This window comes from Elgaria multicarinata, chromosome 19 (assembly GCF_023053635.1).
Source record: "Elgaria multicarinata webbii isolate HBS135686 ecotype San Diego chromosome 19, rElgMul1.1.pri, whole genome shotgun sequence".
In the NCBI taxonomy this organism is placed as follows: domain Eukaryota; kingdom Metazoa; phylum Chordata; class Lepidosauria; order Squamata; family Anguidae; genus Elgaria; species Elgaria multicarinata.
This window is the reverse complement of record NC_086189.1, coordinates 12960590-12984230: the sequence shown is the minus strand read 5'-3', so window position 1 is coordinate 12984230 and position 23641 is coordinate 12960590. Positions and strand designations below refer to the sequence as shown.

Sequence of the window (23641 nt, the reverse complement as noted above, 5' to 3'; positions counted from 1 at the left end):
GGTTAGCTATAATTACAGTCTTGAAAGACAGCTAAGAGATACATTTTAATGAATGAAAAAATAAATAAGAAAGATATACATATTTTACATAAACAAGAAAAATTAAAAACATAATTTGCTGCTACATAGTTGAATGATATATTTATTTTAACTGGCTTATTTTAAAGCTGTTTAAAACTAAGGAAGTTTTATAATTTGCTGATATTGAAGTTTAAGTGTTTTATATTGTAAGCCATCTTGGGAAGATTACAGGCTTGAAAGACAGCTAAGAAATACATGTTAGTGAATGAATGAAAAAAAAATAAGAAAGATGTACATATTTTACATAAACAATAAATGATGTCTGAGAAACCTCTTGCACACAGGGCCAGTATTTTGTGCCCTAGGCAAGGCGAGCTACTTGCACACACACCCCAAATTGCGCGGAAGTCCGAACGTGTGCGCCGAGTTGAGAGCTGGGACTGCCTCACTTCGATTTGGCACTGAGCCATCTGGAATTCACCGGGACTTACTTCCATGTGAATGCAACCCACTATGCAGCCTGGCATCCCAATCCCCTCCGCACGTTTACTCGGGGGAATAAGGCTTCCGTGTAAGGACACATAGGCGGATCAGGCTGCACTGGTGCCTCCCGGTGCAACGCTTTCTTGGATGCAAGTCTCATTGATCCACGTGTGCAGGATCGGGAAGCAGGAGAGTTTGCCTTGCGAGGAGTCCACAAGTCCCTAGCTTTCCTGGGGGAAGGGAGAGGGAGTCCCGCTTGCCCGCCTGCCTGGACATCGTGGCCTGTTTGAGGAGAGAGGCAAGGCGACCGGTGCCCTTTCCTCGGGAGTAAGGCAGAGGCAGGCTTGGGCCAGGGTCGAGCTTGCCACGTGCTTTTTCTTCTTCTGGTGGCGGCGGCCTCCCGGCTCTGGGAGGGCAGCTTCCAGGCAGAAGTCCGAACGTGGAAGCCCACCCCACCCCAGTGTCCCTGGCTTCGCTTCGGCTGGGCAGACGCGGGGCACCACCTCGCCCACCCAGACCCAGCTGAATCCTTGGGCTGGGCCGGCCTGGCTCACAGCCAACAACATGCGTGAATGCTGCATGGCACCTGGCTCCCATCTTAGCTTGGCACTCTAGGCAGCTGCATGAGTGGCCTCTATGGTAGCACCAGCCCTGCTTGCACACACCCATACAAAGGATTGCTTGTTTGTACAGCACCTAGTGAATACCGGACACTTTCGTAATGTGATGGTGGTGGTGGTAAATGGGTTAGATTTATGTAGGTTGACCATATGAAAAGGAGGACAGGGCTCCTGTATCTTTAACAGTTGCATAGAAAAGGGAATTCCAGCAGATGTCATTTGTATATATAGAGAACCTGGTGAAATTCCCTCTTCATCACAACAGTTAAAGCTGCAGGAGCTATACTAGAGTCACCAGATTTAAAAGAGGGCAGCTTTAACTGTTGTGAAGAAGAGGAAATTTCACCAGGTTCCCCATATATACAAATGACACCTGCTGAAATTACCCCGCTATAAGGCCTGCCAAGAAAACGTCAGCGAAAGCTGGCGTCCCTCCAAGAGTCAGTAATGACTCAGTGCTTGCACAAGAGGTTCCTTTCCTTTTCCTCCATCTATACAAATGAAACCTGCTGAAATTCTCTTTTCAATACAACTGTTAAAGATTCCTCCTTTTCATAGGGTCACCCTAGGTTAGGGCCACTTCAAGAATGCCCCCCCCCCGACCCCCCTATTCAAGGCTTGGAGAGATGTGGGTTGTTAGACTACTTCAATCTCAGCCTAGAGCGGAACCTTGTGTGCCCGGGGAGCGGTTTCCGGGAGGAAAAGAAAGCGAAGCGCAACGCGGCGCCCTGAGGGGGCGGATACGGGGACGGACCCCCGGCCGTTGGGCGGCAGACGGACCCCGAGGTTGTGGGTGCCGCGAAATGTTCGCCGGGTTGCAGGAGCTCGGGGTGGCCAACGGGGAAGACTTGAAGGAGACGCTGACGAACTGCACGGAGCCGCTCAAGGCCATCGAGCAGTTCCAGGTGAGTGGGCCTTCCTCCTTGCCCTCGTTGCCATAGAGATTTACGCGCGTTCCCGAACCCCCCCCCCCACTCGCCCTTTGCAGCATATGCAAGGCCCGGAAGTCTTGCCTGGCCTAATAGAGTGAAGACAGTAGTGCCTCTGAGCATGTACAAAATGCTTTCTCTCTCTCTCTGCCCCACATCATATGAAGCTGGGCAGTTATTTTATGTAAACCGCTTTGCTTGATTTTATCTCAAAAAGAAGTAATTAACTAGGGTGGCCATGTGAAAAGGAGGACAGGGCTCCTGCATCTTTCACAATTGTATTGAAAAGGGAATTTCAGCAGGTGTCATTTGTATATATAGGAAACCTGGGGAAATTTCCTCTTCATCTCAATAGTTAAAGCTGCCCTCTTTTAAATCTGGTCACTCTGGTATAGCTCCTGCACATTTAAATGTTGTGATAAAGAGGGAATTTCACCAGGTTCCCTACATATACAAACGACAGCTGCTGAAATTCCCTTTTCTATGCAACTGTTAAAGATACAAGAGCCCTGTCCTCCTTTTCATAGGGTCACCCTAAATTAACTTAACATCTAGCTCAGTATATTGCCTGTTCTGACTTGCAGCTGCTCTCTGGGGGCTCAAGCAGGATATTCCACTATGAAAGCGGTATATAAAAGGCAGGATCTACACTACTGCTTTATAGTGGTTCTGAAGTGCACTGACAGCTGTTGGGGCCCAGGACACGTCTACACCAAGCAGGATATAACACTATGAAAGTGGTACCGTATGTGCCAATGGTAGGGTGACCCTATGAAAAGGAGGACGGGGCTCCTGTATCTTTAACAGTTGCATAGAAAAGAGAATTTCAGCAGGTGTCGTTTGTATATATGGAGAACCTGGTGAAATCCCCTCTTCATCATAACAGTTAAAGCTACAGGAGCTATGCTAGAGTGACCAGATTTAAAAGAGGGCAGCTTTAACTGGTGTGATGAAGAGGAAATTTCACCAGGTTCCCCATATCACGGCCTGCTCCTGTTGGACTCTTCCCCCACTCCCACAGGGCAAACTGTCATCTTGGCCCTGTGGGGAAGAAGAAGGACCAAGGGGACAGGAGCAGGCGGAAGAAACATCACAGCCTGCTCCAGTTGGACTCCCCTCCTTCGGGAGCAGGACAGTCCTATTAGCCCTGTTCCCAGTCCACTTAATTTCTCTCTCTCTTTCTCTCTGTTTACCTCTTCCCTCCTGGACTCCTTTTCCTTGTGTGTCATGTCTTTATTAGACTGTAAGCCTGAGGGCAGGGACTGTCTTTTTTGCTAAGTGTAAGCCGCTCTGAGAGCCTTTTTTGGCTGAGGAGCAGGGTATAATTATTATTATTATTATTATTATTATTATTATTATTATTATTTATATAGCACCATCAATGTACATGGTGCTGTACAGAGTAAAACAGTAAATAGCAAGACCCTGCCGCATAGGCTTACATTCTAATAAAATCATAATAAAACAATAAGGAGGGGAAGAGAATGCAAACAGGCACAGGGTAGGGTAAACAGGCACTGGGTAGGGTAAAACTAACAGTATAAAGTCAGAACAAAATCAAGATTTAAAAGCTTTAGGAAAAAGAAAAGTTTTTAGCTGAGCTTTAAAAGCTGCGGTTGAACTTGTAGTTCTCAAATGTTCTGGAAGAGCATTCCAGGCGTAAGGGGCAGCAGAAGAAAATGGACAAAGCCGAGCAAGGGAAGTAGAGACCCTTGGGCAGGCGAGAAACATGGCATCAGAGGAGCGAAGAGCACGAGCGGGGCAATAGTGTGAGATGAGAGAGGAGAGATAGAAAGGAGCTAGACAGTGAAAAGCTTTGTATTTATATGATAAATAAATAAATAAATACAAAGGACACCTGCTGAAATTCCCTTTTCAATACAACTGTTAAAGATACAGGAGCCCTGTCCTCCTTTTCATATGGTCACCTTAGCCAATGGGCCCCAGCAGTTTATTTATTTATTAAATTTATATACCGCCCCATAGCCGAAGCTCTCTGGGCGGTTTACACTGGGTTGTCAGTGCGCTTCAATACAGCTATAAAGCAGTAGTGTGGCTCCTACCTTTTATATACTGTTTTCATGCCGTTTTCATGGTGGAATATCCTGCTTGGTGTAGATGAGCCCCTAATCTCAGGCAAAGAGAGATCTTTCCCAATACCTGTTACTGTCGCTAAGCTGATGTGTTATCCCATAATAAAATGGCCAAGATCATACTCTGTTTATACAAATCTATGGTGCAACCACACTTAAAATACTGTGTATAATTCTGGTCACCGTACCTAAGAAAGGATATTGTAGAGTTGGGAAAAGGCAGAAAAGGGCGACTAAAATGATCAAGGGGCTGGAGCAACTCCCCTTTGAGTAAAGGATACAGCAGCTGGGATCGTTTAGCTTAGAAAAAACGTGAATGAGGTGTACAAAATTATGCACGGCGTGAAGAAAGTAGATAGGGAGACATTTTTCTGCCTCTTGTCATAATACTATAACCCGGGGTGATCCAATGAGGCTGATTGGTGGGAGATTCAGAACAGATGAAAGGAAGGACTTCTTCACACAGCACATAGTTAAACTATGGAACTCACTTCCACATGACTTAACACGGTGCATGATGTTTACAGACGGAAAATGGCATCCTGCTACCCTCTCTCCAGTCTGCTCTACCGTTCTTGGACCTCCACGGCACCCCCAGACTGGAGTTCCACCAGTCCGTGTTCGATGAGCTGAGGGAGAAACTACTGGAGAGGGTCTCAGCCATTGCTTCTGAAGGAAAGGCCGAAGAAAGGTGCGTTGGTAACGCGGTTGCAGAGAGGGTGTCTTCGTCCCGATGGGTGGCGGTACTGCAACAGTGCTAAAAATGGTTTGTGCGTCTGCTTTGTCCTCCCATGCTCCAGGTACAAAAAGCTAGAAGATCTGCTGGAGAAGAGCTTTCCCTTAGTCAAGATGCCGTCTGTACAGCCTGTGGTGATGTGTGTCATGAAATATCTGCCCAAGGTAGACATTGACAATGGCCACCATTTAACCTTCAGTGTCACCAACTCTTGGTAATGGGTGTCAACAATCTTCCAGGCACAGGAATTGGTATTGAGCATGGAATTCAGTGGTAGAGCATATTCTTTTCATGAAGAAGGTCCCAGGTCCAATCCCTGACGTTTTCAGGTAGGGATGGGAAAGACCCCTGTTTAAAACCTGGAGAAGCCACTGCCGGTTAGTGTAAATGTGAAAGAGGGCCTTCTCAGTGACTGTTCCCGGGCTGTCACACTCCCTGCAGAGGGATACCAGTTTCGCTCCCCCTCTGCTGTCCTTCTGCCCGCAGGTAAATACCTTTCTACTCAAGCAGGCCTTTGGCATGTAAGTGAGTCTCTCAGGTTGGATTCCGTTTTTACTTTGTCGTTGTATTTTAATTGCGTTTTAATGCATTTGTTTTATTATTGTTTTGACCAAGTTTTATTTAGGATTGTAAGCCTCTTTGACTGCCATTTTTTCTTGGTAGGAAGGTGAAGTACAAATCAAATAAATAAATAAATCGGGTGGTGAGCCTGTGGCCCGTCATATGTTGTTGGACTTGAGCTCCCATCATGCCTGACCATTGGCCAGGCTGGCTGGGACTGATTTATTTATTTATTTATTACATTTTTAAATAATAGCCGATAGCCGAAGCTCTCTGGGCGGTTCACAAAAATTAAAACCATAATAAAACAACCAACAGGTTAAAAGCACAAATACAAAATACAGTATCAAAAGCACAACCGGGATAAAAACCACGCAGCAAGATTGATATAAAATTAAAATACAGAGTTAAAACAGTAAATTTAAATTTAAGTTAAAATTAAGTGTTAAAATACTGAGAGAATAAAAAGGTCTTCAGCTGGCGACGAAAGGAGTACAGTGTAGGCGCCAGGCGGACCTCTCTGGTGGGACTGATAGGACTCGGAGTCCCACAACGTCTGGAGGGCCACAGTTTCCCCATCCCTGGTATAAACAGTGCTGAACTAGATGAATGAATGCTATGTGTAAGGGAGCTGGCTATGTTAACACTTAAATATATATTTGGAGAAGGGGTGTAGCTCAGTGGTAAGAATATATCCCTTTCTCCCCTCCATGGAGGGTATTATCGTGAGACAAGGCCCAAATTCTGTGCCAAGAATAGCTGGATTCTGAAATCTGCATACATTATGCAGATTAAGCCTGTCTGCATATCTCTGCAGGTTTGCACAATTTATTTTGCTACTCTTAATTGTGAGGTTGAGCGCATGGAGCTCTGTGGGAGACTGAAAGCTCTGTTGTCATCCGATCCCCCGCCCCTTAACTTGAGAGAGTCTGGCTGGCACGGCCATGATGTTTTCAAGGCCATAGTTGCAGGAGACAGAAAATACCCAGCATCATAAACAGGCATGCACTACTATGGCTACTTGTTTCAGGGACAGGGAGGGTAGGATTTCAAGCCATCCTGGAATCGTAAGCGATTTGAAGAAATTCGATGCGTGAAGCACGATGCGATTTGGGAGGTTAGCTCACCATCCAATTCTCTTCCAACCACGTGGCCGGCAACAGGTTCCGGAAAAGAAGCTGAAACTGGTGATGGCCGACAAAGATCTGTACAAAGCATGTGCCATGGAGGTGAAGCGTCAGATCTGGCAGGATAACCAGGCCCTGTTTGGTGACGAGGTATCTCCGCTGCTTAAGCAGTACATCCTGGAAAAGGAGAACGCCCTGTTCAGCAGTGATCTCTCCGTCCTGCACAACTTCTTCAGCCCTTCTCCCAAAATGAGACGCCAGGGAGAGGTAAGAGCCAAGGAAGGCAGACTGCCGGCTTTAGGTCTGAGCTCGGGGGTGAGGAACAAGATTCTAGCCCCTGGCATGCTGCTATGATAAAGTGGTTAGTGTCAAATTATGAGCTGGAATACTTGGGCTCAAATCCCCACTCAGCCATAAAGCTCACCGGGTGATCCTATGTCAGTGGCACTCTCTCTCTCTCCCTAACCTGCTTCACAGGATTGTTGCGAGGAGAAAACAAGGAAAGGGGAGAACTACATAAATGTAATACTAAATAAATAAACCATGTTCAGCTCTGCAACTCTCAGGATGATTGGACAAGCTATAGCATGGTGTAGGTCATGGAATCATAGAATAGTAGAGTTGGAAGGGGCCTATAAGGCCATCAAGTCCAACCCCCTGCTCAATGCAGGAATCCACCCTAAAGCATCCCTGACAGATGGCTGTCCAGCTGCCTCTTGAAGGCCTCTAGTGTGGGAGAGCCCACCACCTCCCTAGGTCACTGGTTCCATTGTTGTACTGCTCTAACAGTTAGGAAGTTTTTCCTGACGTCCAGCTGGAATCTGGCATCCTGTGCCTTGGAATCATAGAATAGTAGAGTTGGAAGGGGCCTATAAGGCCATTGAGTCCAACCCCCTGCTCAATGCAGGAATCCACCTTAAAGCATCCCTGACAGAGGGTTGTCCAGCTGCCTCTTGAAGGCCTCTAGTGTGAGAGAGCCCACAACCTCCCTAGGTCACTGGTTCTATTGTCGTACTGCTCTAACAGTCAGGAAGTTTTTCCTGACGTCCAGCTGGAATCTGGCTTCCTGTAACTTGAGCCCATTATTCCGCTCTGCTTCAAGTCCCCCACTCAGGAGGAATACAATCTACTAAAATGTTGCTGCCCTGTCCTCTTTTATAGGGTTGGTTCAGATGTCACGATAAGCCAGAATTCTTTAAAATGCTATGGTAACAAGCAATGTCCTTGTCCACGCTGCTTGATCAGTCCTGCTTGGGAGCCGCTAAACAGACTGATGAGTCTCTGTCCATGGTTTGTTTAGCACAGGCTCATGATGAATCTGGGTTGGTAAGAAAGCAACAAACTCGGAATCCTGGTTTGGGCATTATGGCAAGGAAACCATGGACAGTGGGCGTGGCTAAACCCTTGTTTAGCCACGCCCACTGGTAGGAGGAGCCAAGCGGGAGGAATTGGCCCACCGTGCATCATCCTGCTTACTCGTTCACAGTGAGCCAGAATTCAGAATCGGGCGTGCTGTTGGTACTCTGATCCCCAAAGTTCCTTGTTTCTTTGCGGGGCTGAAGGTGGTCCAAAAGCTCACCCAGATGATCGGGAAGAACGTGAAGCTCTATGACATGGTGCTGCAATTCCTGCGAACCCTGTTCCTCCGGACGCGCAACGTCCATTACTGCACGCTGCGGGCGGAGCTCTTGATGTCGTTGCACGACCTGGATATCAGCGAGATCTGCACTGTCGACCCCTGCCACAAGGTATGAGTGCGAAAGCTGGGCCTGCCTGATACTCTTGAAAATTGTTAGACAGGAAGTAAGTCTCTCTCTCTCTCTCTCTCTCTCTCTCTCTTTGCTTTCTTTCAAGATTGTATGGATTATTATTATTTATTATTATTATTTATCCCATTTATATACTGCCCCACAGCCACAGCTCTCTGGGCGGTTTACAAACGTTAAAAACAGTGAATATTAAAAAGTAATATACAAAATTCATCCGAATTTTGAGGTCATCCGAGGGCCTGCTCCTGGTGGTTCCACCTAGATCCATCCTCCGATTGGAATCCACCAGGGGAAGAGCCTTCAGTGTGGTGGCCCCCCTCCTGTGGAACTCCCTGCCTCTGGAGGTCAGGCAGACGCCAACCTTGTACTCCTTTTGGCGCCTCCTGAAAACATCTTTATTCCAAGAAGCCTTTCTTTAACATGCAGCCTTGGATTTCTGATTTTTTGCTTCTTTTTAAATTTTGTTTTAACTATTTTATTCTGTTTTTATTTTCATTTTACCTTGTACACCGCTCCGAAATTTTTCAATGGGGAGCGGTATATAAATACTCTAAATAAATAAATAATAAATAATAAAATTCAAAACCATAAAAAGCATGAAATACAAACAAAAACAGACAGTATCCATTTAAAACAAGTATTCTGGGGTCAGTTAAGAAACTCAGCATATGCTGTTAAGTGCCTGGGAGAAGAGAAAGGTGTTGATCTGGCGCCGAAAAGATAACAATGTTGGCGCCAGGTAAGCCTCGTCGGGGAGATTGTCCCATAATTGGGGGGCCACCACCGAAAAGGCCCTCTCCCTTGTTGCCACCCTTGAGCTTCCCTCAGAGTAGGCACTCGGAGGAGGACCTTAGATGTTGAGTGCAATGTACGGGTAGGTTCATGTCTGGAGAGGCGTTCCGTCAGGTATGGTGGTCCCAAGCCATGTAGGGCTTTATAGGTCAGAACCAGCACCTTGAATTGGGCAAGCGGGCCAGAATCGCAACCTGTTTGTTCACCTGGGAGATCGTTCCATAATTGGGGGGCCACCCCTGAAAAGGCCCTCTCCCTTGTTGCCATCCTCCGAGCTTCCCTCGGAGTAGGCACCTGAAAGGAGGAGGACCTTAGGTAAGTTCATGTCGGGAGAGGCGTTCCGTCAGGTATTGTGGTCCCAAGCCGTGTAAGGCTTTATAGGTCAAAACCAGCACCTTGAATTGGGCTCGGAAACATACAGGCAGCTAATGCAAGCAGGCCAGAGTCAGCCTTATATGCTCGAACCTTCTGGTCCCTCCTGCATAGAAGGGAATCTGTTTCTGTTGCAGTGAGAGAACCTGTCTGTGCTACGTGCGCGACTTTCTGTAGAGCGTGTCCAACTGTTTTGCTTCCCTTGCAGTTTACTTGGTGCCTGGACGCCTGCATTCGGGAGAAATTTGTCGACAACAAGCGCGCTCGAGAATTGCAGGGTTTCCTCGACGGAGTGAAGAAAGGGCAAGAGCAAGTCCTGGGGTGAGCACTCTTCAATCGCCGGTCCCATCTTTCTCCTCTCACCCTCCGCAATGTCCTTAAACTCACAGAGAACTCCCCCAGTGCCGTTAATTAAGACCAGGCAATGTCTATAGTGTTGTTGATACAGAACCTCTGACCGTTGTTCTTATGTGTTGTTTGATGCAGTGTTGTTTTCCGGTTCTCTCATCCCCCCACCCACCCCCACCCCATCCCCAGGGATTTATCCATGATTTTGTGCGACCCGTTTGCCATCAACACCTTGGCGTTGAGCACCATCCGACACTTGCAAGAGCTGGTTGGGCAGGATATGTTACCCAGGGTGAGTGGAGAACTTGGTGTCTCTCAGGCAGGGTGAAGGGGGCAACTGGAGATCCCACGGCCGCATCTGGCCCTGCTGAGGAATAGTGGCCGACCTCCCCCAGTTGCCATCCGAAGGCCAAGAGAAGCAGGGCTTGGCGGCTGTGGAAATGGGGCTTGTTTAATAATGTATACTATGTTTAATAATGTATACTAAGTATAAATACATAAAATCAATTTTATGTATTTATACTTATTGGTGTACCCTGCCTCGACCCAAACGGAGAGGCGGGTAAGAAATATTATTATTATTCATTGGAAATGGGATCAGCCCGGCCTCTCCTCCTCCATCCCCTTCTCAAACTAAATCTAGTTGTTGGCCAGACACCTAAGGACTTGTGCTGCCTAGCCCAAAGCAGAAGTGGTCACATTCTCTCTTTTAAGAAACTACGGAGATAGTCCTGGTTCTGTAGGTATATCATAGAATAGTAGAGTTGGAAGGGGCCTACAAGGCCATCGAGGCCAACCCGCTGCTCAATGCAGGAATCCACCCTAAAGCATCCCCGACAGATGCTTGTCCAGCTGCCTCTTGAAGGCCTCTAGTGTGGGAGAGCCCACAACCTCACCAGGTAACTGATTCCATTGTCGTACTGCTCTAACAGTCAGGTCACTCAGATCTCTCTGGTCTAAATCATGAAATCATTGAGTTGGAAGGGGCCTACAAGGCCATCGAGTCCAACCCCCTGCTCAATGCAGGAATCCCCCTTAAAGCATCCCTGGCAGATGGCTGTCCAGCTGCCTCCTGAAGGCCTCTAGTGTGGGAGAGCCCACCACCTCCCTAGGTCATTGGTTCCATTGTCATACTGCTCTAACAGTCAGGAAGTTTTTCCTAATGTGCAGCCGGGATGTGGCTTCCTGTCACTTGAGCCCATTATTCCATGTCCTGCGTTCTGGGAGGATCGAGAAGAGATCCTGGCCCTCCTCTGTGTGACAACCTTTTAAGTATTTCATATCTTCCCTCAATCTTCTCTTCTCCAGGCTAAACACACCCAGTTCTTTCAGTCTCCAGGCTAAACACGCCCAGTTTCTTTCAGAAACTAGTATGTGTTATTTCAATAGCAGCACAATAACCTGAGTCCTAGAATCATAGAATAGTTGAGCCGGAAGGGGCCTATAAGGCCATCAAGTCCAACCCTTTGCTCAACGCAGGAATCCACCTTAAAGCATCCCTGACCGATGGCTGTCCAGCTGCCTCTTGAAGGCCTCTAGGGTGGGAGAGCCCACCACCTCCCTAGATCCTTGGTTCCATTGTCGTACTGCTCTAGATCGTAATGTATTTTACACTGGAGGGCACCAGGTTGGGGAAAGCTGGTTTAAAGTACTGAATTACGACTGGGAAGACCCAGGATCAGATCCCCACTTGGCTGTGACACTTTTTGGGTGACTTTAGGCCAGTCTGCAATGCTCAGCGTAACCCATGTCAACAGGGTTGTTATTAGGCTAAAATTAGAGGAGGACTACGTACACCACCTTGAGCTCCTTGGAAAAAGGCGGGTTGTTAATGACAAATAAATAAGCGAACTATGGATAAAGTAGCAACCCACGGAGAACTGACAAGGGAGATAATTATGTGTTTTCTCTTTCAGGAAAGCCCTGATCTTCTGCTTCTGTTGAGGATGCTGTCCCTGGGTCAGGGAGCTTGGGACATGATCGACAGCCAGATCTTCAAGGAACCCAAAATGGTAACATGCCCCACGTGAACTATTTGCAGCTGCCTGGGGTGTCTTAAGCTCTCTGGGCGGTTCACAAAAATTAAAACCATAATAAAACAACCAACATGTTAAAAGCACAATTACAAAATACAGTATGAAAAGCACAACCAGGATAAAACCACGCAGCAAAATTGATATAAGATTAAAATACAGAGTTAGAACAGTAAAATTCAAGTTAAAATTAAGTGTTAAAATACTGAGGGAATAAAAAGGTCTTCAGCTGGTGACGAAAGGAGTACAGTGTAGGCGCCAGGCGGACCTCTCTGGGGAGCTCATTCCACAACCGGGGTGCCACAGCGGAGAAAGCCCTCCTCCTAGTAGCCACCTGCCTCACTTCCTTTGGCAGGGGCTCACGGAGAAGGCCCCCTGTAGATGATCTTAAGGTCTGGGCAGGCACATATAGGAGGAGGTGTTCCTTCAAATAACCTGCCCCCGAACTGTTTAGGGCTTTGTATGCTAGTACCAGCACTTTGAATTGGGCCCAGACCTAGACTGGTAGCCAATGAAGTTGTAAAAGGACTGGCGTAATGTGATCTTGCCGGCCAGTCCCTTTTTCTAATAGTATAACCAAATCAGTATTTTTTAATATATATAACTGTAAAAGTAATCTGAAAAGTTGCTATTCTAAAAATGAAACCTTCATCTGGTTGTAAATATTACGGTTATACCAGCAAGAATGAGTCTTTGGTAACTCTTAAGTTGTGTAAAATATAGCGAGGAAGAGTGCACTTTGGAGGGGGGCGGAGTCACGTGATTAAATCGAGTCTTTCTGAGTAGTGATTTATTAAATCAAATTGATTTAAATCGAATCCACCCTGGCATGTTGCCAGTTGGTGATGTACGTGCTAGCTGAGCCCGGGCCGACGGCAGGACAGCTAAAAGGAAAACTGGTGGTCAGTCTGTGGTTTGTGACAGAGCGAAGTTCATTAATCTGCTGTTGGTTGTACTTTTCCAGATATATAATATGCTTTTCGGTCTTCGCTGAAAGAGCTGTAATGACCTTGAAATATTCTACCGTTTGGCCCACAGTTTCTGTCTCTCTTTCTCAGGAAGTGGACTTGATCACCAAGTTCTTACCGACGCTGATGTCCTTCGTGGTGGACGACTACACGTTCACCGTCGATCAAAAGCTGCCTTCAGAAGACAAGGGCCCGGCGCCTTACCCAACTGCCATCCCGGAAATGTTTCCGAAGTGCGTCGTCTCAACTGTTAAGCCTTTGCCAGCGAGGTCCTACTCATGGACAAGGCAGGGGGCAGCGGCAGTTAAAAGGCAGAGGCTGAAGAAAATAGAGGTCCACGGCTGCCTCTGGTCAGAGGGGAAAATAAGCGACGTAGGGGAATGAGCAGTGCAGGACTCGTCCCTCTTCCTCTAGTTGAGGCCAAAGAGAGACTTAGGGTTTGCCCCAGGGCCAGCTCCAGGTTTGGGGGGGGGGATTTTCTCTCCCCTCCACCTATGCAGAAACTGCTCCTTCCCTTTGCAATCCCATCTATGGGATTTCTTATTTTTAACAAATGCTTGCGGGCCTAAGGAACTTGCTGCTGCTATTATTATTATTGTTGTTGTTGCATTTATATCCCACCTTTTTTCTTCCAAGGAACCCAAGGCGGCATTCATAATCCTCCTCCTCCTCCACTCCATTTCTGTCCTCACAACAACAACCCTGTGAGGTGGGTTGGGCTGAGAGTCTGCGACTGGCCCGAAGTCGCCCAGTGGGTTTCCATGGCCCAGTGGGGGACTAGAACCCGGATCTCCCGACTCCCAGTCTGACACTTTAACCACTACACCACACTGGCTCTCACACTACATTGGTTCTATTATAACTTGGAGTTCCACAAGCTGGACCTTTCCCAGTGCTGCCAAGTCTCTTAGGATATTTTAAGACCGTCTAGTAGCTTGGCATAAGGGCCTCAGACATGAGATGGGCAGCAACACTAGAGACAAGAACTATTAATTTATTAAGGGGTTATTTTGTACATAAGGACATATTAATATTCTTGGTCAGGAGAGGAGTGGACCCAACGACAAAGGATTAAGTCCTCCAGGTCGAGAAGACAGGGCTGATGAAATTTCCCTTCTGAAGAAGGGAACCCATCCCAGTCTTGGCTCTGTCTTTGCCGAGAAGAGTAGAGTTTTCTTCAGCAGCCTGATAGTTTAAAAAATAAAGTAATGGTTTATTGGGCGGTCCTTTTCCTCATCTCCCTCCTGTCAGTGTCCTAGACAAGATGTGGGGAATTTGGAGGTTCTTTGAGGGGAAGACGCTTGGTGTCTTTTTCCTCGGAACTTTTTCTTAAGACTCCAGAGATACTGTTGCCTCATAAGGATTTCTTTTACCTCAGACCAAATCCTCGAACTCTCCAGCCCTGCCATATGCATTCACAACCAGGTCCCGCTCTTGGGTACGGTCGGACTGGGAGTCGGGAGATCTGGGTTCTAGTCCCCCGCTCGGCCATGGAAACCCACTGGGTGACTTTGGGCCAGTCGCAGACTCTCAGCCCAACCCACCTCACAGGGTTGTTGTTGCGAGGATAGAAATGGAGTGGAGGAGGAGGAGGGTTATATACGCCGCCTTGGGTTCTTTGGAGGAAAAAAGGCGGGATATAAATGCAATAATAAATAAAATTTTAAAACGTCTGCCTGAGATCAGTGAGGCGAGCCAGTGTGGTGTAGTGGCTGAGGTGTTGGACTGGGAGTCGGGAGATCCGGGTTCTAGTCCCCCACTCGGCCATAGAAACCCACTGGGTGACTTTGGGCCAGTCGCAGGCTCTCAGCCCATCCCACCTCACAGGGTTGTTGTTGTGAGGATAGAAATGGAGTGAAGGAGGAGGAGGGTTATATATGCCGCCTTGGGTTCCTTGGAGGGAAAAAGCGGGATATAAATGCAACAATACATACATACCAAAGCTCTTCAGTCCGCTTGGGTAGTTTTACCTGGTTATTATTATTATTACTATTTATTTATATAGCACCATCAATTTTCATGGTTGCTAATGCCTGTTGGTGTAACCTTTCCTTTGGTAAGATATTAGGGCAGCCGCCTGGCATAACACAGCCCCCTGCTTCCCCCCCTCCTCTTCTTCACCAGTCGCTTGCGGTTATCACATAGAGAAGGAATAGTTGGCCTGAATTAATATTCTGGCCTTAGCTATTCTCTTTCTCCTCAGCTTTCATCCTTCTACAACCCTTCCCACCAGCCTGCAGGCCTTCTCTCTCTGACTACCCACAGGTCCCTTCAATCCCGAACTCTGCAGAGCCAATGTGTGCAGCTGACATGGCGTTGCTTGCCCTGGTCTCTCTCTCTCTCTCTCTCTCAGTCTATAAAACAAGGATGGGGCACGGGCCAAATTAGGCCCGCGAGGCCTGCCCATCCAGTCCACCGAGTCTTTCGGAGAAAGGCGCTCTGATCTGGACGCGGAGGAAGAACCAGGTCACGCCTTGCATGACAACACGGCTTGTGCGTTTCTCGGCGCGTGAAGGGACGAAAACGACAAAGATGTGTGTGGCTCTGAGCCAGGGGAGGTTGAATCCGTTTCATTCACGTAAAAAGCAGGGGCAGCAGCTGAAGGTTTTTGCTTTGTGCGCCCTAGGTTTCTGCAGGAGCACCGGATTGCCTGCGAGATCGGGCTCTACTATGTACTCCACATCATGAAGCAGAGGAACAAGAGTGCCTTTCTCCGGCTGCTCCCAGCCCTGGGTGAGTCGATGTTTTCAGCAGCTGCATCTCGCTTCCGACTAAAAGCCTACAGCCCAGTGCTCACGGCTTTGCAGCCATTGGCGGGGGGGGCGGGGGAGGCATTTGACGTAACTTTCTACCATGGCCCCCACGGTTGGAGAGGTCACGAAGGATGGCAGGCTGGATCTCACAGCCTTGGGGGCTTTTTCATTTAGAAGAAAGGCAAGACTAACGACGCTGCCCTGCGTGTGTCTAATGGGACTAATGGGTGGGTGTAATAGCCTCCCTCAACCTGGCATGTACCAGAAGCGTTGGATTAGAACTCCAGTCGTGCCCAGCGGGTTTGGCCAGTGGTCAGGGATGATGGAAATCGTAGTCAGGCCAGTGGCAGATTCCAACAGGTGCTGGGCATAGCGCTGCTAATGAGACCATGCCTCTGCTGAAGCCCCCCCCCCCGGCTCCAAGCCCACCCACCGCCCATCTGCCTGCCCCCCTGCAAAAGAACCCCACCTGCCCAAAGCAGTTCCGTTTCTTCCTTACCAGCCGGCCAAACCTGCAGGCAGCTTTTAAAAGAATCATGTACATTGATGTACATGTACATTGATGGTGCTATATAAATAAATAATAATAATAATAATAATAAAATAGTAGAGTTGGAAGTGGCTTACAAGGCCATCAAATCTACCCCCCTACGCAATGCAGGAATCCACCTTAAAGCATCCCTGACTGATGGTTGTCCAGCTGCCTCTTGAAGGCCTTGAGTGTGGGAGAGCCCACGACCTCCCTAGGTCATGGGTTCCATGGTCATACTGCTCTAACAATCAGAATGTTTTTCCTGCTGTCTAGCTGGAATCTGGCTTCCTGTAACTTGAGCCCGTTATTCCGTGTCCTGCACTCTGGGGTGATTGAGAAGGGATCCTGGCCCTTGATGTAACTTTCTACATCAAGGGTGAGGAGAGAGGGAGAAACTAGGTCCTTTCTACATCAAGTAGGAGTGTTAGGTCCTTTCTACATCCTGGTCCTTTCCACATCCTGGTCCTTTCTACATCAAGGACCGGGAGAGAGCAGCCGTGCTCTGAACCAATCAGAAGCTGCCCTGGCAGGAGGGTGAATTTCTGTCCCGCCCAAGGGTCTCTACTTCTCTTGCTCGGCTCCATCCATTTTCTCTCGCTGCCCCTTACGCCTGGAACTCTCTTCCAGAGCATTTGCGGATCACGAGTCCAATGACTTCTTTTTAAAGCTCAATTGAAAACGTTGCTTTTTCTCTACCGCTTTTAGAACGTGACTTTGTTCTTACTTTCACACTGTTCGTTTTATTGTCCCCTGGGCCCGTTTGGTGCCTTCTCTTCCCTCTCCTATTGTTTTATTACGATTTTATTAGAATGTAAGCCTATGTGGCAGGGCGTTGCTGTTTTATTCTTTTACTATGTACAGCGCCATGTACACAGATGGGGCTATGGAAATAACTTGTTGGGCGTTTCTGCCCTGCAGTGGAGACCTTCAACGACCTGGCCTTCGGGGACATTTTCCTGCACCTGCTCACCAGCAACCTCACCCTCCTGGCGGACGAATTGGCGCAAGAGGAGTTCTGCGCCAGCCTTTTCGATGGCTTCTTCCTCGCCGCGTGCTCAAGGTCAGAGCCCCGCTTCTAAAACGACCTGACGTGTGAGGCCTGCTCGCCCGAACAGGGCGCTTGGCCAACCAAAGAAGCCTCTGGCCCAGCCCTCTCCGGTCAGCCCCAGGCAGCATTGCCCAGTGGTCAGTGATGCTGGGACTTGTAGTACCCAAAAATCTGGAGGGCACCAGGTAGAGATGGAGCGAGCGCCCAGCTGGGTCCGCGAGGGCAGCGGACACACCCTGTCTGGCCCTTGCGGACAGATCCACCTTGGCTCCACACACCCCACTGCCCGCGTTAATGACGAACACCATTAACGCAGCGGGGGGAATCCAGACTTTCTGAAGCCTCAGGAAAGTGCGTACACACACACACACACACACACGTCAGTGAGGGCCTGTTAGTAGGCAGCCCGCCTACTAACAGGAACTGGCCGGCGAGATCATATCACGCCAGTCCTTCTACAACTTCGTTGGCTGCCAGTCCAGGTCCGGGCCCGATTCAAAGTGCTGGTATTGACATTCAAAGCCCTAAACGGCTTGGGATCAGGTTATTTGAAGGAAAGCCTCCTCCCATATGTGCCTGCCCGGACCTTAAGATCATCCATAGGGGTCCTTCTCCGTGAGCCCCTGCCAAAGGAAGTGAGGCAGGTGGCTACTAGGAGCAGGGCCTTTTCTGCTGTGGCACCCCGATTGTGGAACGAGCTCCCCAGAGAGCTCCGCCTGGCGCCTACATTGTTTTCCTTCCGTCGCCAGCTGGAGACCTTTTTTATTTTCTCAGTATTCTAACACCTAATTTAACTTAAATTTAAACTTTGCTGTTATAATCTCATATTTTAACCTATATCCATTTTTGCTATAGCTTCGGCTATTGGGCGGTATAAAAATGTAATAGATTAATTAATTAATTAAAGGCCCTATTGACACAAGGGTAGAGGTTTACTTTTGCGTTAATAGGGCCTTTAAGGCCTGCATTGGCGTGCGTGGGGGGGGGGGCACATGCGATTTCCAGCAGCTCCTGAAAGTGCGGATTTCTACCTTCTGTGTTAACGGCGGCCCCTCGGCGGTAGCTCCTGCAACCCATTTCGCAGGGCGCCAGGCTCCAGGGCACGCGGGCGCTGGTTGAAGAAAGCCTCCGTCACTGAAATAGGGGCACATCCTTCCCCCTTTCCCTCTTCCCGTGTCCTTTTTTCCCCTAGAATCATAGAATCATAGAATAGCAGAGTTGGAAGGGGCCTACAAGGCCATCGAGTCCAACCCCCTGCTCAATGCAGGAATCCACCCTAAAGCATCCCCGACAGATGGTTGTCCAGCTGCCTCTTGAAGGCCTCTAGTGTGGGAGAGCCCACAACCTCCCTAGGTAACTAGTTCCATTGTCGCACTGCTCTAACAGTCAAGAAGTTTTTCCTTATGTCCAGCCGGAATCTGGCTTCCTGTAACTTGAGCCCGTTATTCCATGTCCTGCACTCTGGGAGGATCGAGAAGAGATCCTGGCCCTCCTCTGTGTGACAACCTTTTAAGTATTTGAAGAGTGCTATCATATCTTCCCTCAATCTTCTCTTCTCCAGGCTAAACACACCCAGTTCTTTCAGTCTCTCTTCATAGGGCTTTGTTAATGATAAGCAGAGAGCTTATCTGCTTATCATTATTGTTAATGATAAGCAGAGAGCCTCCCTCTTGTGAGCCGCCTTCGCCAACCCAGTGGCCCTCCACAGGTTTTGGACTTCAATTCCCAGTTAGAACAGGCAGTGAGGCACGCTGGAAGTGGTCCTGCAGAAAATCTGGCTGGGGAAGGCCTAAGGGCCTCGCTCCCCAGCGCCCGCTCGCCTCTGCGGGCACGACCTCCGGAAAGGACGGACAGGCGTCGGAGCGCCAGGGCCCCGGTCGAGAGAACCACTTCCTTTCAAGGCTCTTCATTCCAAACGGAGCTGGGTTCAGCGAGGGCTTTGGGCCGAAATCTGCTTCTTATATCCCTTTCTCCCGCTTAACAGGAAAGAGAACGTGCACCGACACGTGCTCCGGCTGCTGCTTCACCTGCACCACAAAGTCGTGCCCGCAAAGTTGGAGTCTCTGCAGAAGTCCTTGGAGCCCACCAAACAGGTAAGGAGGAAGAATCGCTGGCCAGTCCCTCCCCTCCAAGCTGGGCTACTGCAATGTACTTTATGTGGGGCTGCCTTGAAAAAAACGAAAGGGGAGTGGCCCTCACGTAGAGAAGGTAAGAAAAAGGACCTAAGAAATATGGTTCAATTTCCTACGTTAACAAGGAGGACTCCAAAATTGTTGTTCAATATTGTGTATTTACACACTAATCAGTGAATATCATAACTCTCAACCATGGTCCAATTTACAGACGACAGTAAACGGTTTGGGATTACAGATATAGTTATACAACCAATATACATAGTAGTGACACAGCAACATAAATCAAAGGTCCAATTTACAGACGACAGTAAATGGTCGGGATTACAGATTATTATTCACTGATTAGTGTGTAAATACACAATATTGAACAACAATTTTGGAGTACTCTTTGGGCTCCCTTGAAAGACTGTTTGGGAACTTCTGTAGATGCTGATGGGGGCCAAACAGCCTGACTACAGCCCCGTTCAGAAGACACCTTAAACCACAGCTTTAACCACAGTGGTTAAGCTAGAAAGATGGGCTGTGTTCAGAAGACACCTTAAACCACGGCTTGAATAAGGCTTTTTGCTTTATTCACCGTGGTTAAAGCCGTGGTTTAAGGTGTCTTCTGAACACAGCCCAGCTTTCTGGCTTAACCACCGTGGTTAAAGCTGTGGTTTAAGCTGTCTTCTGAACACAGCCCAGCTTTCTAGCTTAACCACCATGGTTAAAGCCATGGTTTAAGGTGTCTTCTGAACACAGCCCAGCTTTCTGGCTTAACCACTGTGGTTAAAGCCATGGTTTAAGGTGTCTTCTGAACACAGCCCAGCTTTCTGGCTTAACCAACATGGTTAAAGCCATGGTTTAAGGTGTCTTCTGAACACAGCCCAGCTTTCTGGCTTAACCACCGTGGTTAAAGCTGTGGTTTAAGGTGTCTTCTGAACACAGCCCAGCTTTCTGGCTTAACCACTGTGGTTAAAGCCATGTTTTAAGGTGTCTTCTGAACACAGCCCGGCTTTCTGGCTTAACCACCGTGGTTAAAGCCATGGTTTAAGGTGTCTTCTGAACACAGCCCAGCTTTCTGGCTTAACCACCGTGGTTAAAGCCGTGTTTTAAGGTGTCTTCTGAACACAGCCCAGCTTTCTGGCTTAACCACTGTGGCTAAAGCTGTGGTTTAAGGTGTCTTCTGAAGAGAGCCATCGTAGTAACACCACAGCTTTAGGTCAGGAGTGCAGAACCTCTTTCAGCCCTGAGGTCCGAATTCCATTCTGGAGAAACTCGCGGGCTGCATTCCCGTTCTGGACAGGCCCCCAAAACAAGGAAGATCAGCATATTTTAGCTTAAAGCTCTTAGTTTCGGTAGCTGAAACCTTAAAAGACCCAAAGAACTGCATGAAAGCTACGAGACCACCAAGCGATTGGGGAAGGGCTGGGTCCATGGGGACTGGGCAAAGCCTTATGGGGAAACCAGAGGATTAGCTTGGGACCTCAGAGGGCTGGATTTGGCCTCCAGGCCTGAGGTTCCTCACCCATGCTTTAAGCGTTGTTTTTCTTGTCGTTTGGCAGAGTGGCGAAGCCGTGAAAGAGCTCTTCAACCAGCTTGGGGATAAACTTGAACTCCGCAAGCCCAGCCCGGCCCAGGTGGCCGACTCCCAATCCATGGACGTGTCCCTCCCAGCAGTGCCCACCCCGGCCTCGCTTTAGACCACGCTTCCCCTGGTCCTGCAGAAGAGAGTTAACTTTTCCTCCTCCAATCACACATTTCATTCCGGATCCCAACTGGCTGGAACCCTTGGCCGTCTTATGGACACTTCTCAGCCTGCCTGGACTGCGTCATCTCATCCAGTTTGTCTCCGCAGAAGTCAGCTTTGCCAACAAAGAAGCTCTTCCGGAGAGACTCTGGTGTGTCTTGGGGGCTTTCCGGCCAGGGGAACGGGGAGAGGAGGAAGGACCGGATATATTTTTTCTAAAACACAGATGTCATGTTAGATGTGTGCATTATTATTATTTTTAAAAAAGTCTGGTAATTTAATTGATGAATTATTTGTGAAGCTTGGTTTCTTTCCAGCAAGGGCAAAGAAATAAAGTTTCACAGACTTAACCTCTTCTCAGGTTCTCTGCCCATTACAGGTCCTTCTTGTGGAGTGGAGTTGGGGTTCCTTCCGAAGGTGTTGGAGACCTGGTTGGGAGCCTGGAAGCAAATGTCCAGCAGGCCGGCACGCACACAACTGTGTAATAATTTTAACAATACTTCTATAAGAGCAGAGACACCACGCTGACAACAAAGGTCCGCGTAGTTAAAGCAATGGTATTCCCCGTAGTAACCTATGGCTGCGAGAGCTGGACCATAAGGAAAGCGGAGCGAAGGACGATAGATGCTTTTGAACTGTGGTGTTGGAGGAAAATTCTGAGAGTGCCTTGGACTGCAAGAAGATCAAGCCAGCCCATACTCCAGGAAATAAAGCCAGACTGCTCACTTGAGGGAATGGTATTAAAGGCAAAACTGAAGTACTTTGGCCACATCATGAGAAGACAGGACACCCTGGAGAAGAGGCTGATGCTAGGGAAAGTGGAAGGCAAAAGGAAGAGGGGCCGACCAAGGGCAAGATGGATGGATGATATTCTGGAGGTGACAGACTTGACCTTGGGGGAGCTAAGGGTGGCAACGGCCGACAGAAAGCTCTGGCGTGGGCTGGTCCATGAAGTCACGAAGAGTCGGAAGCGACTGAACGAATAAACAACAACAATATTATATAGTACTATCAAATAGACCAATTCAAATATACAAAATTATAAAGATGACAGAACATCTATTAGCCTGTTGTTGTATTTTATTGCCAAGGTATTACAAGAAGCAATCATTTGCCTTGTTTTGTCATCTTTAGAATTTTGTATATTTGAATTGGTCTATTTGATAGTACTACGGTATATAATATGGAAGTCATTATTTTGACTCCGTACGCCATCATTGTCTGACTGTATTGTTAAAATAGTTACGCAGTTGTGCGCCCGTTGGCCTTCTGGACATTTGGTTGTTGGCAACTGCAGGCTTCGTGTGTTTTGGGAGCTTGGAACAGCAGCTGCTAGCTGCCAGGCTCTGGGGTCTTACCTTACCTCTGGCCCCACTAGCGCTTTCCGTTCTTCAGCCAACTTAGCCATTCGAGCTTTGAGTTGCACCATCAAAAGTGTGGTTGCAGCCTGCTTGAGTGTTCTGTCAGCTAACCCTGGCTGGCCAGTCCCTGTTCCTATAAAAACCTGCTTCTCAATCCGAGCAATTTCCCTATGGCTAAGGCCCTGCTCCCTTTTCCTGACTCCTGCCTTGGATCTTGACGCCGGCCTTGCTTTAGAATCATAGAATAGTAGAGTTGGAAGGGGACAATAAAGCCATCGAGTCCAAACCCCTGCTCAATGCAGGAATCCACCCTAAAGCATCCCTGACAAATTTAACCTCAGTACACTGCTCCTTCTGGCCCATATGGACAGTGAGCTAGTTCCCCCATGGATTCTGGAACCCAGCTGCCTTGGGCCTGCCTGTGCGGCGACCTGACGGAAGGTGGCTGTTGCACTCACCTCTTGTGGCACTTGAGGATCAGCAAAGAAAAGGCGTTCCGTATTGCACAAGCGCAGGATGCCCGGCTGGTCAGAACTGCCGAGCAAACCTGTCCTGGACACCTGTGTAAGGGTCAGGGTGGCTATTGCCTGGCCTATTGGCATGAGGAGGATTCCTTGGCTGGCTTCCCTGCAGTTCCCTCCTTTGGCCAAAGTGGGGAAGAGCAGTTCCCTCCTTTGTCCAAAGCAGGAGAGAGCAGCTCCCTCCTTTGGCCAAAGCGGGGAAGAGCAGCTCCCTCCTTTGGCCAAAAACGGGGGAGAGCTCACTTACTGAATCCTAGCCCTCCCCCGGGACATCCCTCAGATCACCAGTTCGAGACTCGCTGCGGGCTTGTCTTGAGACTGTTCTAGAAGAAGGCAGGCATAAGCTGAAATATAACAGAAGCCCCATTCGTGATGCCACTGAGGAAACCCGCTAAATGAGGCCCTGCAGGATCCAATGATGTCCTACTGCTGGCAGACAGCACCATCAGTTCCGGTTGCATATGTGGCCAGCCCTGCAGGCGGGTGGCGGTGATGTCACACTTCTGGGGGCAAGTCCCCAAACGACCAGGACCTGCCCCATCCATAAACTGGTCCTTTAGGGGCTTGTTCCTGGAAGCGTGTCACCGGCAGTAGGGTCCATGTGCGTGTGCCGCTGGCGGAATGGCCAGCCGCACGCCCGTCCAGAACTAATGGTGCTGGCCGCCAGTGGTACGGCAACATTGTATCCCACCCCATGTACCCAGTTGGTC

General features: G+C 48.6%; 1 protein-coding gene across 1 annotated transcript; it reads left to right on the top strand.

Annotated features, from left to right (window-relative positions):
* The first annotated feature begins 1898 nt into the window (after positions 1 to 1898).
* NELFB (negative elongation factor complex member B) lies at positions 1899 to 21399 on the top strand. The gene is made up of 13 exons (XM_063144782.1): positions 1899 to 2029; positions 4674 to 4837; positions 4947 to 5046; positions 6607 to 6837; positions 8133 to 8318; positions 9712 to 9824; positions 10041 to 10143; positions 11768 to 11863; positions 12943 to 13085; positions 15479 to 15585; positions 17056 to 17197; positions 19170 to 19278; positions 20865 to 21399. Exons 1-13 carry the CDS (start codon positions 1928 to 1930, stop codon positions 21000 to 21002), a joined length of 1734 nt encoding a protein of 577 aa, XP_063000852.1. The 5' UTR covers positions 1899 to 1927; the 3' UTR covers positions 21003 to 21399.
* Positions 21400 to 23641: the final 2242 nt, after the last annotated feature.